At 40.4% G+C, this 18,477-nt stretch overlaps 1 protein-coding gene across 1 annotated transcript in view; it reads right to left on the bottom strand.

Moving 5' to 3' along the window:
• FKBP1B (FKBP prolyl isomerase 1B) overlaps positions 1-18,477 on the bottom strand; it is a 45,314-nt gene that overhangs the window by 3,134 nt on the left and 23,703 nt on the right. The window contains exon 3 of the mRNA XM_085056986.1: positions 125-237. Within this exon, the coding sequence (XP_084913112.1) occupies positions 125-237 (113 nt within the window). The remainder of the gene's footprint in view (positions 1-124; positions 238-18,477) is intronic.

Below are 18,477 nucleotides of genomic sequence, written 5' to 3'. Positions count from 1 at the left end.
CACAAAACCACTCCATATCCTACACGGTGATTTCCACTTGGTCTTGTCACCGCTGCCCTGGACATTGCTGAGCTCACACACCCTTCAGTCAGCTCCAGGTTCAGCCAGAACAATTTATTAGTACCTGTGTAACACCTTCTTCAAATCCTTTAATGACTTCTTGCCTGCCAATCTTGAACCTGAAAGGCTTGTTTCTGTCTCTGGAGGAATCAAACTTCTTTCCATTCTGTAGCATTCCTGCCAAAACAAGACACACAGTTTCAGTCTGAGCTACATCAAAATTTAAGTGCTGGGGGAGAGGGAAGGAGTGACACAATTAATTGATGTGTCTTGGTCACATCAGCTGTTCATTTCCATTTTCACTTTGAAGTCTCATCCAAAATGAATAAGGCAGGACAGGCAACTGCAGTGGTACCCTATTGTTACCTTTGCCTTCCTGTAATTCAGACTCTAAAACGGAAATATGTAATTTTTATTATCCTCAATGCAACAGGTTATAACCCATATTGCACCAAACGTTGCACAGACATAGAGAAGAGCTGTTGTTTGCATGGTGGAGCTCCCTGCCTAGATGGATAAAAGCAGGCAAGGAACAAGTGGGAGGCAGCAGAAGAGAGAATCCCAAGGCAGGTGGGATCCTGATCCAGGCCTGCGCCTAATAATGTGTTACACAAACGGGGCCATCCCACACCATGTGTGTGAACCTTCTACACAACATGGCAACTGCATGTGTCTACTTCTCACACAGCACAGAAGACACTCTACATTCACAAATATGAAAGCAGCAAAGACATTTACATGAATGTTTTACTACCCTCGTTCTTTATGTTTTCATTCAGCCACAAGAGACAGTCACGGAACATGTTCCTCACTCCTTTGGACGGGCACTGTTTCAATCCATGGGTTTTGAACACATGCCCAGATTCCTCAGCAAATGGACAAACCTTCACAGAGCACTACATGATTGTCTATCCCCAATCTCTTTTCAAACCATGGCTAATTATGGTAGCTTTCAATTTAGAGGTAACTGGTACTTAAAATACTACACTCTGGATATTGCAAAGCTTGGCTGATATTTATATATTAGAATCAATCCTTTCTTTGTGGTGCTGTAGTGCCAGTGCTGTGGACATACACCATGACTCTCCCATGCAAGGGGGTGTACAAAGACAAGTTCATTAACCTGAGACAGTCTCTGGCTGAATAGAACATTAACAAGTCCAGCTTTGAAAGAAAATGTTGAGAAAAAGTGTCTTTAAGATGAAATATCAAAGATATAGTCTTACTAGTTTCTTTCCATTAAAGCAGTTATATTAACAGATCAGCTTCATACACAAATTTTATTTTGCAGTGAAAACCATTAGGTATTACACAATAACAAAAGAAAAGAGGCATATTTTGCTTGCTAAAGAAGTCTTTACTATGAATCAAAGGTAAATATGAAGAGATGCACCAGAACAAAAAACAGAGACTAAAAATGTAGGATTCATTTTACCAACCTTTAGGCTTCTAAGATGTAGCCAGCTACTTCAGAGCTAATTACTCACGTCAGAGAAAACAGATAATCAAGTCAGAGAAAAATGCACTTTCAGGGGGCAATATATCTAACCAGACTGAGGGATGTACATTAGGACATAATGAATCACATCCTAGCAGTGCCTAATTCTTTGCAATGAATAAAGGGAAGTCCAAACAACAGCTCAGACAAAGATGTCTCCAAATTCATTATTACTTAAATCAGTGGCAATGGAGTTCTGGATTTGCAGTTATGAGCATACAGTATTTGATTATTCCAGTGGGGTTCCAGATATTTTACATCAATAGTCAAAACAAATGCGATATTAAGGCAAATTAGCCATTGGCCAGTCAATATTTGTCCAAGCTAGTCCTTCAGACACAACTATGTGTGTGCACAATGTCTTAGAAAGAAAACTGTGGAATAACCTGCCTGTAAGGCATGTTTCATAACCATTAGTGCCTGACATAGCCCTTTAGTTTTTCACAGCAAAATAATGAAGTATTGTATGTGTGCTCTGATGCAAGTACACAGAATGGCAAAATCACAGAATCACAGAATCCATGAGGTTGGACAAGACCTCTGAGATCACTGAGTCCAACCTATGACTCAACTTCACCTAGTCAACTAGACCATGGCACTAAGTGCTACATCCAGCAGACTCCACCACCTCCCTGGGCAGCTCATTCCAATGTCTAATCACCCTTTCTGTGAAGAAATTCCTCCTAATGTCCAACCTAAACCTCCCCTGGCACAGTTTGAGGCCATTTTCTCTTGTCCTGTCATTTGCTCCCTGGGAGCAGAGCCTGACCGCCACTTGGCTGCATTCTCCTGTCAGGGAGTTGTACAGAGTGATAAAGTCCCCCCAAGCCTCCTTTCCTCCAGACTGAACACCCTCAGCTCCCTCAGCCACTCCTCATAGGATTTACTCTCAAGACCCTTCCCCAGCTCCATTGCCCTTCTCTGGACTCACTCCAGTGCCTCAATGTCCTTCCTGATCTGAAGGGCACAGAACTCAAGATGTGGCCTCACCAATACAGGGGGAAATTCACATATTATGCAATGTATCAGCTCAGTGATATCCACAAATCCCTCCAGGCAGGCTGGGAAGCCACAGCCATTCCTGCACAAGGCTTTCCAGCTACAGACTAAGATGGATTCATTTGTAATATAGAAATTCAGCCTGTATATGGGAGAGGGTAGGCGCAGAGAAGAAGCTCAGGGGGAACTCTCAGGCACATAATATAATCCTTTTTGAAGTATTTGATCTTAAATTTAAGTGACAGTCTTTCCTCACAGCAGTTTTATTTTTAAACACATCATAAAACCTTATGATTCTATGAAATGGAAGGAGACTATTATAGAATCCCAATATTTAATAGTTTTAATATTAAAACTTAGTACTGTCATTACAGTTTGCATGTTCAAAGCAGTATGCAAACATTAATTATTCTTCACATTAGCCCAAGGAGGTAAAGAAGATATTTATTATAAAATAGCCTCAATCTGGAAGTTCAGATTCAGATACAAAGTTCCATAATACTTTAGTATGCATTCATTTCACTTTGTAACTAAAGCCTATTAAAACTCTTAGCTTAAAGCTCTGATGGTTTACTAAACACCCCACATCAAACCAGCAGAACAATCAGAATTTACTCTTCAGAGATTTTGACAGCCGCTCCTGGACAGTGTTCCCCATTTAAAGTAACATTTCCATCTGCCCATGAGCTTGCTATTCTGATGCATCATATAAAAACAAATTCACTTCACATCAAAAGCACACAGAAGATGTGTTAGGCCTTGTAGAAGAAATCAGGCTTTTCTATAGTTACAGCCACATCCTATTTTCAGCAACAGCTGAAAATTCATGAGGTTCTGAATTCATAAATGTAACTTCCTCTGTCATCACCTTACTGCTTTTGGAGGACAAACCAGGATTCAAAGAGTCAAATGTGTCTGTATTCACTGAAGCTCTGGCAGGAGGGTCAATTTTTATGTGAGTGCCCTTTAAATGCATATCCAGTCTAGAAATGAGTCAGAGTCTCCATGTGCCCTGAAGAAGTTCCCATACAGATTTAGATCTGAACTTTAGATCTTTTTTATCTCTGTTTCTGAGAGTTGAGTTCACTATGCAGGCTCCTGGGAGCTAAAACAGCACAATGCTTTATTTTTTCTCTTGCTAATGCATCAATTGATTTTTTTTTTGGTGAAAAAATTGATTTAGTTAATATTCTCCAACAAGGACGGATGCCCATCTTCAGCTTGCATCTTTATTTATCTAGCTAACAGCAAGGAGAAAAAAACCCACAATCTGGAACTCAGCAACAGCACTGCTTTGCAAGTCAGAACGATCAATATGAGTTTTGACTGAGCAAGGACATCCAGATGCCTACATGGTTACTTGTTAAAAACCCCTTAGGTTTCTGAAAGGGAAAAATCATTGTATTAAAATAATTAATTGTATAAAATTGGTTATCAGAATATGGCACGGATTTGAAAACATTCTGATCTACAACGTGTCCTAATTGATAACTAGGTTTTAAAAATTGGGTAGGTATAGAAAAGGAGACGTTTTTGATCAAGGGTCCTACTGAATCCCTGATATTCAGCTCATTGAAGCTGCAGAGAGATAGCTGCAGTAGATGATCCTTTTGTTATGGAACATGAGCACAGATCCATCCAAACTGCCAGGACTACAGTGCCATTTGGGCTAAACCGGCAGTGAAAACACAACTTCAGGCGAGGTTCAACACAAGGTATTATGTCTTACTAAAACACAGGTGTGTCTGCAGGTGTGTCTGCACTACTTTTTAACATGAATTAAATGAGGTCAGCTGACCTCAGCTAAGATGCCATCACTGAAGTCTGTTTCCTAAGGGGAGAGGTCTAATGAAATGACACTGTCTGCACTTGCCTAATAACTTCTCAGCCTTTGAGCCAATTTCAACACTGTTTAGCAGAGGTGCAGGGATCATACCAACTTAAAAATCCTATGCATATTATGAAAAAATCCATGTAGAAGGAAGAGTCTGTAAGAGTCTCTACCAAGAAAATGGCTCAATCTTTGTTATCAGAGAAACTCTGCTATTGAGGAGAGGTCAGGAATGGAAAGGCTGGACCACAGACTAAGTTTCTTTTTGCTTTCTTTTCTTCTTTCATCTGAGAATGATTCAGCTGGGAATATAAGCAATCACATAGCACAAATCCACAGAGACAGCCAAGCTGTTAGACACCTAATACACCTTCTGTCCCAATAAAACCTTGCCCCAAACCATGGCCAAACTATTATTCATACAAAGGATGGATGGAGAGAGAACACTGAAGGCCATCCACAGACAGTCTGTCAAGCTTCTGTGCCTGAACCTGGAAAATTCATGTAAAAACTCCACTGCTAATGTTATCCAATTCAGAGGTAGAAACTGTGTCTCAACCTGCCACCTAGGCCACTTCTGTGGTTCATGGAGAAAGTTCATGGCTCATTCTTATCTCCAAGAATGACTCATGCCACCTAGATTTAGAGGTTAGAGCTGAAATAACCTCCTGGAACTGTTTATCATTCTCAGTCAACTGCCTTACAAAAGTTAAACCAAATTATAGACTGCCAGGTTTTTATAGGGCCCTAGTGAGGCAGTATTAACTCAGCCATCCATCCCTAAATGAAGTAGGCCAAATTACATCCCAGGCTTCACTGACTCCAGTGTTTACTGAATTATTTGTCTTTGCAGTGTTGACAAATTCTAGGAATCAGAAGATGAAGCTCCTAATCCAGGACAAATCCCTTGATTTCACTACTTGCTCTCTTTTTATCCTGTACAATGGGATTCACTTACCTCACAAGTATTGAGGGATAAATTGAATTGAATTGGTGACTTTCAAAAAACAGCATCATTCATCTACAAAGTACTCCATTCCCTTATTTTTTCAAACAGTAGTTACCTATGGAACATAAAGGTAACACATACACTTGAAGACAGCTAGCTCCTGAACACTTTCTGGCAGCAGGAAGAGGGGCAGATATTCAGAAGGTGTTTCTAGGACACTATCCTGTTTCATTTTATGTAAACTAGTGGCTCTTCAGGACAGTGACTATATTCTGATACCCCTCAATGCAATCACCTTTCCAATTATGCCCTGTAATAAATCTGTACTGTTGTTAGAAACATGTCCTTTGTTTTGGTTCCTAGGACTTTCCGAGGAGTTTATGTTGCTGTGGGTTAAGACTTTTTAATCTCAAGTGTTTCTTTTTTGCATCATAAAATACATTGTTTCTATGTCAAGATATATCCATATTCTGTCTGGAGAATATCACACAGGCTAGAAATTCTGATCTTTCCCCCATTTACAATCTGCAACTATTACTAATATCCACTTTTATCCTGGAAAATATATTATCAGAAAGGTTCTAGTAACTGCACAAAAGACTTTGTGTCAACATTGATGCCTTCCCAATGTATAGAGGAAGGCACAGTGCACCACAATCGCATAGGAGTGGTGGAGAAACACATCCATAAGGTCACAAATCACATCCCAGGCTGGTTCACACCAGCAGAACTCCACTGTGCTGTTACTTCTTGCATTTTACATTAAAATAGATCAGTTCTCCTCAGGATTCAGTTTTGATATACCATGGCAAAGCAGGATAACCCCCTGCAGTCAGTGGTGTTTCAGTCTTACCTTGTGGCTGAATCTCAAGCTAACATTCCCATCAGGAACAAAAACAGTTCCCATGTCTTGGTGTTAAACGCAGAGATCTGAGCAACACTCTTCTAGCCAAGTATAGTTGGTGCCTTGTGCTTCTGCTTCCCAGAACCTAACTCAGATCTCCAACTCATTCCATCAGAATCCAAGACCCCAGACATCTCACACTTTTTCCATCTTAATTTCATTATTATCTCAAAATGCAATTTATTGTTTCACACATTTTTGTTGTAACAGCTCCCAGTAACCCACAGTTATTTGGCTGTGAGCCTCCTCCAAGCACCATGCAGTGAGTAGCATAAACCTCTGATTTCCTTGGTTTGACTTCCAAAGCAAACTCTTCTGGACAAATTTGTTGTCTCATCAATTTTACTGCTAGCCATTGTAATGGAAACAGAGTGTTGAATGTGAGTTGGAAGATGCTTTCATTCCCTACACTATGTTGGAATGGAGGACATATTACTGAGTCCTGTTTGGGGACTTTGGCAACTGAACCAAGAAGGGAAGCCTTGGTTTTCAAGGTAAAGGTTCAGCAATAGAGGTTTAGTACCACTGCAAACACGCAGTTTTATCCTGCTAACACTTCTTCTGCTTAATATAAAGTCTTATGTGGAAAAAAGGATTTCCTGTCTTAGACTGCATTTTCCTGACAGTTTGCAGCCATTTAAGAAAAAATTATTAATATTTAAAGGGAATTTTCAGTCTAGAGAGATAACAGTTGAAGAAAAGTGGGGAAGGGGATATGCACAATTCTCTAGCATATCAGCTCTTTACCACAATTATTTTGTTTTGTCTAGAAAGGCAACAGCAAGGACTTGAATGTGCCATTTGTTGCCATGACAAACTGACTCAAAGTGAAGAAGTGGGAAATGGATAGCGGTGGTGGGCACTTCCCAGCTCCTGCTGCCGCAGCGCACTTCAGTAATGCTTCATCTTTTGAACACAGGCAGCCTTGCTGCTTCATTTTCTTTGTGTATTAGATACTCATATATCTTTAATGTGGAGTAAGAGCAGCACAATCAATTATTTATTATGCAGCTGACAGCGTGCAATGAAGACACAACAGACAACTCTTCAATAATGCATCACCGTGTGCTATGAATCACTGTTGCGTACAACCACAAGACAATATGAAAGAACCTTGCACTTAGCTCAACTTCACAGCCAGGAAAATTACCTGCAATTGTCTACTTCACTCTGCTGAAAGGCATTATTCTGTCCTAGCGGCTTTAGGGATTTGCATAATTTTAAGAGAAGGAAAAGCAGATTTACCTTCAAGGGAGATATGAGGTTCACTAAACATATTCTACATAAGTTGTAAAGAGACCAAAACAATTCCTCTGGTATTCCACTGCCTTAAAACAATAATTTTCTATTAGAGTTTGATTCTGTTACTGTTACAAAGTTCAGCTGTAAAATATACATGTACTGCAGCATAAGGCAAATTTCATTTGAATAAGCATGGCAGAATCAGGTCAGTGTGGGGATGCTAATGAGGGGGACGATAGATGTCTAAAGCAGCGTTTTAGAGAGAATATATTAATACAGAAATACTTTGCATCTCTTGTGTCTCTATCCCTAAACACCATGTCCTGTAACACAGGATCTGCAGGGACAGGGAATGTTCCTCAATGGTCTGGGTCTTTCTGTCCCTGTCCTCTGGTAGTAGCCAAAAAGCATGAAGAACAGTTCAAGCATGGTTGTAATACACAGAAGAGAGTCTGCAAGATTTCCCACAAACACAAGCAGCAGAGCTTGCCCCAAGAATTCTGGGCACCTAATGCACCATGACAACAGGACAATACAATAATATTTTTTTTTCATCTTGGTTTAATTCTTAGTCTCATCCTACACCATATGTATTTCCTTCCCTCCTCCCTTTTTGTTTCATGGTTACCTACGTACTGGGGGTACAGATTTGACATTTTAGCCTGTGGCAGATACACAGCTGTGCAGGTGACCTCCCACTGGGAAGTTACACACTTCTGTAGCAGGTTAAATCTCACTGAAATAGGTGTGAATGTGACAACCACTGTCCATCAGTGTATGGCATAAGAAGGGTTGTCCAGAGCTTCTCAGCACAGACAGGGGCACAGGGAGCACAGAAAAACACCAGAAAAGCATCTTCAGGTGTTTCTTGTGAAAGCTCTGAGCATGGCTCTGAGATTACATGAGAGAGGACTTGGGGTAAAAAGTCCAAGTTCTTAATTCCTCCTCTGCTCAGGGAAGAAACTGCCAGAAGAAAGACTTTCCCAGCCCAACATGACCATCTTATCAGCAGTTAGGTGTGCTTTAACAATAAGCTGTTCTCAGATTGGGCATTCTTTGGTTTTCAACTTTCTAGACATTGCAGTATGCTTCCTTCTGAATAAAATTTGTGCTAAGCATCTAAATTTAAGTGCAACACTTCTGATTCCCTTGGCTCAAGCTAGCAACAGCCTAGTGACAGATCTACCCATCTCTAGTAGGGCATTGAATTAAGAAGCCATGCAGAGAATCACAGAATGTTTTGGGTTGGAAGGAACATCAAACATCATCTCATTCCAACTCCCTGCTATGGGTAGGGACACCTTCCACTAGATCAGGTTGCTCAGGGCCCCATCCAGCCTGGTCTTCAACACCTCCAGAGTGAAGGGAATCCACAGCTGCTCTGGGCTGTCTTCCCAAGGACAAAAAATTTGAGCATGAAAACGTATATTATTGATGTGTTACCACTCAGCATCAAGATGTTAAAATGGCCTTTAGGTCATTTGGAGCTCAAAAATAACAGTCCCTCCCACATCCCTGGTGAATGAATGTTCTTTCTCTCCCACAGGTCCTTGTTTACCTAGTTCTTTATCACATCCAACTTTCTTAAAGCTCAGCATGACCAGAGCTCCTTCACAGAGGAGTGTTTTACTAAGCTGCATCCTGACAAACACAGCAATCGTCTAACATCGTGCAAAGGATTTAGCAGCTACTCTGTTCTTAAATAAGATGGAGAAAATAAAAAACATTCTTGGAAAAAGAGAGACACACACAGGATGCAACCAAAGAAGTAAACAGTTTATAAAAATGGGTGTTTACTGAGCTATGCAAGGAGGCACAGTCAATATGCCAAGATTACATATACTCTAAATAAGTCAGAGGCAGACACTGCTGTTCCACCATGATCTCATATGTACATAAAACATATATAACACAGAAGTCCAATGCCTTTCATCCAACTTTTTCATCTAGACTGGTCAGACATCCCTGTAATATGTCTTATTTTAGAGATGTGGTATAACCTTCCTGGCTGGCATTATGCAATAGCCCCTCCCTTCACAAGTGTTTGGAGAATTCCTGGGGAGTCATCTCCTCCTGCCTGCGATTCCATGCAGAAAAATGAGACATTACTTCACTGACACCAATTTGAGGCCACCATGGGGCCTCACTCCAGCATAACACACACAGTTTCCAGGGTGATCAGGTGAAACACCCTGCTAGCTCACTCAAGGGATGAATCCCTTGCTGGGATGGAGAAGGTATCTTGATGCTGTGCTCTCTCCATTGACATGGACAGACTTTAGACTTCTAGGCAGCTAAAGACAGTCAAGCTTAATTCCACCCCAAAGTTACTTGATGACAGTCAAGATTAGGGAAAAAATACAGTCCAAAACCAAGTTGGTTCTGATTTTTGCCCCAAATGCCTTCCAGTAGATTATGTTGCCTGAGGTATTTTAGACTCGGAGACCACAGATCTACCCAGTCGCTTACCTTGTACCAATACACACAGCAACCCTGCTGTGGGAATTACAGGAGATAAAAGCCCCCTCTAGTCTCTGAATGAACTCTGAGAAGGGTTCATCAGCAAGTGATGGTTGGATAATGTATTGGGTAACCCTTATAGTATTGTCAGAAGTTCAGCCTACCATTAACATCAGATAAACCCAATACCTTGCTGAGCAGTCTTTGTCATTTGCTGCAACACTCTGGTGGGGGAATGTCTTATTTTACTTTTCTAGGCCATCATTTTAAAAGGTATATGAGATATACTCATCAAAGGGACAAATCTTTCCATGGATGTATAGTTTGTTCTTCTCACCTACTAGGAACACACCTGCTTTCCCCCCAAAACCAAGAATATTTCTGCAGTACTGTTTTCAATGTAAACAGTATTTTACATGGTTCAAGACAGACCCTGTCAATGTCATAAATATCACTCTGCCTGTAAACTTTGAGTTTGTTCTGAAATAATATTAGCTATGAGATTTTTTTTTTGTCACATTTGTTTCCTATGTTTGTTCATCATTCCTGATGTTGCAGATTCTTGTTGCTGTGAACTGGCACAGTTCCCCTGATATTAATGAAAGTACGAAAATATATGTAGCAGTTTAAGGCCTGGATCACAGTAATTTAAATCTACATTGAATTATGCACTCAGGACTATTCTCCAGAGCGGAATCCTGCAAGAATATGGAATAGTGTAGATTTGTGATCAGAGCAAAAAGTTGGATGTCAAAAAGAATAGGTTGTGTCACTAGACGGCTGTGTAAGTATAACTCACCTTCATTTTATTCCCTGTGAAACAAATATTGTAGTTTCACCAAGGTCAGCCAGTCAATAGCATATCCAGCAATAATATTATTAACTAATATACTTTGCCTTGGATATCAGGAAAGGCTTCATTCAGTAAGCTTTTCAAGTATCTTCTGAGCCACAGTGGAAAGGAGCTATTAACAGCACAGTTTGTTCTTATAAATAGGTCTTTTCCATCTCTAAGTTTTGATCTCAGTGATCTTATAAAGGAACTATGGAAAAAGTAGCAGCTGTTATCTTGACAGATGGGTTTCAGGCATTGCTCTGCTGGACATTAGAGTTGTCTCTCTGAAGAACAATAGGAATTTCCAAGTGCCTGTATTTATTTTCATCTCCTTAACAAGCCGCTCACATGTCTTGGGCAGTGAAGAAGCAAGAATGCAAAATAAACATTTTAAGGGAAGCATCTCAGAGAAAGGGATGAGAATCAGAGGGGTATTACCTATTAGGGACTTTTCCCTCGCATTTTACTTAAGTGACAGACAGAAAAAGAATCAGAAGTTTCTTACAGAAGCAATGGGAACAAACAGGCACTTGCAGAAGGTGAGATACAGAAAGCCTGTGCACAGAGTAAAGTGCAGCCCATAGGCAGCTAGCAGGACACAGTAAGTACAAACCTCAGTTTTCATCTCTTTCTAAAATTTAGCATCATCATCCATTTTGGAATAAGAGGTTTGATTCCAGTTTTAAGGACAGACACAAGGCTGAGAAAGTTCATTCTTTTTAAAGGGTGGTCTGGAGAGATGGTGCTGCCACCCACCTTTCCTATCATAAACACTTGTCAAGACACTATGAGTTCAACTCTACTTTAACCCTGAATTTTAACTCATGTTCTTCACCTTTTCTGATGGTATTCTCATCATCAGACAACCAAACAGTCAGTGGGATCACCCCCTATGCTCCCTCCTTGAATCTGTACGGTAGCTGGAAATGGAGATCCATGGAGTTAGGAGAAAACTAAACAAGCAGTAATTAGGAAGGTCAGTGGCATGGGAAGAGATCTGGATCCTAGTTCATAGACTCATGGAATCATAGAAGGGTTTGTGTCGGAAGGGATCTCGGATAGATCATCTCATTCCAATCCCTCTGCTATGGGCACCTCTCACCAGCCCAGGCTGCTCCAAGCCCCATCCAACCTGGCCTTGAACACTTCCACCACAACCTCTCTGGGCAACCAACCCTTGCTCCAAAGTCTTGTTAGATCAGCAGTGCCTGATGTGTAGGGTTTGTCCCTGCATTTTTCTTGCTGCCTTTGGTGGGACTTTGAGGATGGACTGCACAGACCATAACATTTTTCCAAAAGCCAAAGTATTTTCACACTCAGGACTACTGCAAACAAAAGCCATAGTAAATTAAGCCAGTTTAGATACCACAGATAGAAATAGTAGTCAGTCCATAGACACAAACAACAGAGATAAACATTGCCAAAAATACCTCAACAGCACAACAGAGTGGAGAGCAACAGAAATTGAGTGTGGACGAAACAGTAAAGCACTACATAAACAAATGTATTATTACACCAACAATGAAAAGACTGAAGATTTCAGACTCTACAGTGAAATGTGTAAAATAATCTGTAAAAGCAAAGACTGAGATGGTAAATACATTGCATAACTCACAGGGACTGCTGCAGACCAGACTGTGCTCTATCCCAGGTCACACTGTCTTTTATAATCCCAGCACGTGTAACTGAAAAAGCAGCATCTATATGAGAAACTTACTATGTGAAGTCAATAAAATTCTGTTCCTAGCAATCAAATGGCAAAAACATACAAACCACAGTATCAAAAGGTGTTTTTCTGTGGAAAAAAATAATCAATGTCCTGGTCAATTTCAAAACTTCAGAGAAAATACAATTCAGGGTTGAATGGAATGAAACATTTTACTTTAGAAAATAATAAAAGGAAAAGGCTTATGTTCATCTGAAATGTTTCATTCTAGTGAGACTTCATTGCTTGGTTTTCTGATTACTAGTATTTAAATCTATTTAAAATTCAGTATTGATTAGGTCTAAAGAGTTCTTGAGCACCACCACCTTTCCAATTACATAATGCCAAGTATTGTTTAGCTCCATCCAAGATGAAAGACACCAGAGCTGTTAAGGAGCAAACATAAAAGGAAAAGAGAAAAGCTTAAATTCTTAAGAAGCTTGCTGAAGGGGAGGCATATCAGATAAAATTCAAGTATCCTGACAGCCAAACCAGACAAAAGAAAGGCAGAACTGACCTAAAATTTGGATCAAAGAAGCTGAGAATTATGTGAGAGGGGTACAGTTATCTGGCCTAAAATAATAATTCACTCAGACACTCAAGTATTCTACATTGCTTTTAAAAATAATTGACCAGATCTTCCCTGGCCAGATAACATGGCTTCCTCTGTAATCCATAAGATCTAACATTATGGAACATGTAAACACTCAATTCATTTAAGATGCTTCTTCCATTTTCCTGTTTTGCAGGAAAAAAAAAAAAGAAAAAAAAAGAAAAAAAGAAAAAGGCTTGTGGCAGTTAATTTCTCTCAATTTTGAGAACCATTTTAATGCTTACACATGGATCTGCTGATTGACTGACTGACTGCACAGGGAGTTTCAGTGAACCCACTCACAAGGGCAGCAATCACCCAGGATACTGGGTCTTTGGAAATCATTCATCAGACTTGTAAGTATTCTTTGTTTGTGTCATAAAACACTTGCCAAGAAAAAAAGGAAATAAAATGGGAAATTACAGCTATTATAGTATTTACTGTATCAAAAGTCTAAGACAGCCATAACAATTCTGGTAATTCAATTCTTGATCTGTGCATATTTCTGCAATTTTTGTGTGCTTTGCCTTTCTCAGTCACAACATGATCTGCCTTGCCTGTGCACTGTGTGCCCTAGTGTTTGCCTTCTAGCAGGAGGATTAAATATTGCCTTCTGTCCTTATGGATCCTCACTTTTATGCTTGCTGTTCACACCCTTCTTGGAGAGGTGATCACACATTTCAAAGCTCAGTGGGGTTACTATTTAGCAGCCAACTCTCCAAGAAAAAAACCCAACCTGCATATAAATTTTTGCACTGCTTACAAATGACCCAGTGAGACCTTCTGTGATCTGCCCTTGGTACTAAGGTGCCTTCTGTAACACAGTGTTTCCTGCAAAAATCTGAGCACCTGACTCTGGAGATTATGACACCAGACTCCTGGACAGCAAATCTCAAATTAATATTTTGCTAAACAGTTTCAGAAATACATCTTCCGTCAGTGTTTCCCAAGGGTTTAAAAGAAACTAGCGTGATTTAAAAAAGAAAAAAGGTGATTAATAAACTACATGCATTTGGATTGCAACACTGCATTAAGCAGAGAAGTCATTTCAGGAACAAATGTAACAGTCTGCTTCTGTTCAGGTGTAATATTTTTCTACCTGTTACACCAAATTATGTGTTTAATACAGGCACAGTGCACCCTGCAAGCAGCCAGAACTCCAGCAGTGTTTAGTTGCACCTCTTTTCCCAAACTCCTTTGTAGGACTATGAAATCTAAATACTGGTGCATTGCAGATTGTCATTTTTAGCTGCTGCAATACCCTGTCTTGTTTTGGTCCCTACTGCCAGATGACATCATCTTTTAGCAACTTTTTCAGTGGAACAGCCAACGCTGCTTTACCCAGGATATTGTGGACTAGAAATCCAACAATAGCATATTTTCTCCTTTTTTTTTTTTTCCCCTTTTTTTTTAAGTCTTCCTGCTGCAAGTAAGACTGGAAGGATGGGATGGAAAAGGAAATTACAGAATCATATCAGCAAGGACGATCACAGGGTTCCCTGTGATCTTGTGCAGTGATACACTTACTGTTGTAGTGCAGCCTAAAGGTGGATCATATCTACACCCAATAAACACACAAGCAATATCAGTTCTTCAGAGCTGGTGCATGTGTGGATACATACAATTCTAGTTCCTCACGTCAGCTTGAGCTTTGTGTCTCTGCCTAGTAATCTGATAATGGCCAAAGGTGAAGCCCTAGCAGTGAAAAAAACTCCTAACCAACCAACAAAACACAGAAAGGTCTTGTTTACCATGCTGCAAAGATTTCTGCTACAAATGCTTCACAGGCTGAGAGCATGACATCTGGTTGTCATGTAACAGGAGTTATAAGACAAAATATATTTGTCTTGGCCTCCACATCAAGTTTGAATTTTATGGATTCACTGTGTATGTTCAAATCAAACACCAAATTTCCTCTGGGTGAGCTCCAAGACCTGTGTTGACTCTTGGTATTGCTTAATAAAGAGGGGAGGAAGATTTAAATGACAGATTTTTTTTTTTTCCAAATGTTCTAATGCTTTGCACGGCCATTAAAAGGACATGGAGTTTCCCACATGACATGAAGTTGACAGTGAGCATTTCTAGCTATGGTGCAATTATGCTTTTACTCTAAGGTAGACAGACTCCATCCCAGTGACTGGGAGAACATGTTATCTTATCCCTAATTGGTTTAACAGTCCATAGAACCTTTTTAGGCTGGTGCCCAGATATGATCTTTATTTCTGTCTTTGCAGTGACAGTGCTACTTGACTGAGTGCTTTGGGCCACGTCTCCATTTGGTTGCTTACATCTCAATCTTTTCGGCTCAGAAGAGAACACAAATCAGTGTCACCTGTATTTTTAAGGTTACAGGAACATGTAACCCTTGTTCTGATCTTGTTCAGAGCAGCTTCACATCCTGTTGGCTCTGCTAAAGTGTTACAGAATGCAAAGCAGGGGCTCTGCTTTTTTATCTGCTTCAGAAGCCTTTGTGGAGATTAGGAAGTGTTGCTCTGCTCTCTCCCACCTTGCTATCTGGACACAGAAGTTCTATGCCACCTTGCTATCTGCACACAAAAGGTCAGGTTTCAAGCTGGGATAAATCAACTGAACCTCAAAAAGGTCAATAGAGCAATGCGAGCCGAGGAGAAATTCTCACCGAGCCATTCCAGAGATATGAGACTTGGGATACAGGGTTTTCCCACCATACTCTTTCCTATAGCTATTTTCTACTCTCCTACACAGTTTCCTGAGCTCCCTAGATATTCTATCCAGTTTCTTGCTATACTTTTTTTTTTCTCACTCACTGTATTTAAAGACAATTTGCCTTCCTGGAAGCCAGAAAATAAACACATTCTAAACCTTGCACCACAAAGATTTTCTAATATGGAATTACTCTGCTAGACCCAGGACTAACAAACCTTGGTGGGATTACAAAAGATACAGTGAGAATATTTGCCCACAATTTATTCTTAACAGCAAGAAACATTTTCTTCATTTGTCCTTGTACTAAGAGTCTACCAAGAGGGTAGGAAGGAGAAATGATAGAGCCTCTCTTCAGTGTCCTTGCACATATACTTCGAAAGGACCAGAATACAAGAGAGATCTTTGTGGTTTAATTTGTGTGAAGAAAAAAAAAATGTGTACGAGATACAGAAATAGTTAGGTTTCAACACTTTTTACTGCAACAGCAGAACATGACATAAAAATTAGTGTGTTGGCTGAGCACAGCATACAATGAACATGTTTCATTACCTTAAGATAATGACTGTATTTTATTTTTTTTAAAACAAATTCAAAGAAAATTGAGCCAGGTTTGTTTTGGCTGTGCTTGCTGCATTGGTGTGACTGCTAAATATAGGTAAATCAAACCAGAGCTACCTACTCAAGTTTGACCCTATATTAATAGAAATATGCATGACCCCAAGACACTCCTACATTAGTTAGTCTGAGTCAGGGCAGACTCCCTGACTCATCCAAATTGCATATCTCATTTTGGGTAACAGTGGCATGGATGTCACAGGAGGGGCAGTAAGCGATACTTGTATTAACACCTTCATTTTTGGAAATTCGGTGTGCCTGCTACAGGCAGCTTCAGAAAGGAAGGCAAAAAACAAATAAATCAAACTCTGGCTTGTATAGAGAGACAGCCATCCTTCCCTGTGGGTGAGGAAGGTGCCAAGGAACAAATTAGACAGTGTGTACAAAACCCCTCTATCCCGCTGTTTACTTGCACTGGCACATGCCATTAAATGTGTATGCCTTGGGGGAATGCCAACCTGCCCCAGGAAAATCAGCCCATCTCGAAGAGAGTCATCATTTACCACTGAAAAGAAAGAAGGAGCAGGGGTAGTGAGAGGCTAAGACGATCGGGTTTAACTTTTGCTGGCCTGAAGCCAAATATGCAAGCAAAGGCTTAAGAGAACTTTCTACTGATGTCTCTGTGCCAACAATAGATGTGGACAGGACAAATATTTACAGACCAAAAGTGGAGGGAGACTAAATGGGGGGAGCCAGACTCTGCCTGAAGTGCTTATTATACCGCTCAGGCCGTGTGGCTCCAGCCCCGAGGTGACTGCAGGCTGCAGCCGCAGACAGCACAGGCTGACTCAACGCCACAAGATGTCTTTTCACATGTCCTGTGCCATGCCGGCCTCCCTTTCCCTGGGGGGTATTAATAGCAGCGCAGTCATACTATACATTTTACAGAATAACCACCTCACTCTGAAGTCAGCCCAGGCAAGGCTGCCCATGGGCTAAAACATGCCCAAAACAAACAAAATGGTCCTGGAGATCCAGTGGTGGTGTTGGCTCTGGCGCTCCATGCCCTGAATGCTCTCTTTCTCTTTATGCATCTCTCTGAGGCCACCTCCCTCTATAAGCGTCTCTCCTCAACACCCAAACATGTTGTAACATTACGGGAAAATGAGTTATTAAATGGATAATTTAGCTGAGAGATGCCTCTCACTTTATTTGCCTGTGAAAACATAAAGTAAATATAAGAGTAATACAGTGTGCATCTGACTGTGTCCCTTACTCCTCTGTTCTTTGTTGTTCATCTTCCTCAGCTGTCTGCGAATGAGAGTTTCTCTTAATCCATTTTTTGCCCAGTTAAGCACAATGGAGCTCTTGAATGATGTTACAATATAAATATAATCAAATTCTCTTTTCTCTCTTCCAGGAAACAAAGACAATGCTATAAAAAAAAGATAATGGGAATATCTATAGTAGTGTGGGGAGGACATTTGAGAGCAGAACTTTGTCCAAAAGCATCTGCATTGAAAGCATCCAAAGAACCATTAAAATGGTTGTTTAGTTGTGATAACTGGCTACCTCATTCCTTATTTTTCCAGGGCTAAATTTGTCACTCACCGTGGAGAGCAGTTTATCACTCTGGATAAATTCAATCTGCAGATCTCCCCAACTTTGCCTTCCTAAATATTTCTGTTTGAAGCCCAAGAACTGCCACGGGCTAATCACTGCAGGATAGATCTTTAGCAAGCAGAACTGAAATGAATAGCCACATCCTGAAGCACCTGATTACAGGGCTATAACTGCATTATTTTAAACCACTTCAAAGGCAATTATTCCCCTTGTTCCTACACACCCATGTTTACTGGAATAACTGGAAGCAAAGTCAGAGATGCATGGAAAAATACAGAAATTGTCTGAAAAAGCAGTTATGTAATACAGGAGTAAACACAGCTCTTCAGCTGGATGTGAAATAATGAACTATCTTCGGTTTCTCAGTCACCTTGAGCTTTAATGCCTCACTATCCTGATGTCCAAGGCATGCCCAGGAGTACAAATGAAAAATTTTCCATTTGCCTTTTCTCCTAAGAAAATAAAATCAATAATGTAACTCCACAAATGTCACAAACTGCAGCAACATGCAGCCTTCAAGAAGTAGATGAACATTCTTC

Source organism: Lichenostomus cassidix, chromosome 3 (genome assembly GCF_008360975.1).
Source record: "Lichenostomus cassidix isolate B80296 chromosome 3, HeHo_3.0, whole genome shotgun sequence".
NCBI lineage: Eukaryota > Metazoa > Chordata > Aves > Passeriformes > Meliphagidae > Lichenostomus > Lichenostomus cassidix.
The sequence above is the reverse complement of the archived record's forward strand: the minus strand, read 5'-3'. Positions and strand labels throughout refer to the sequence as shown.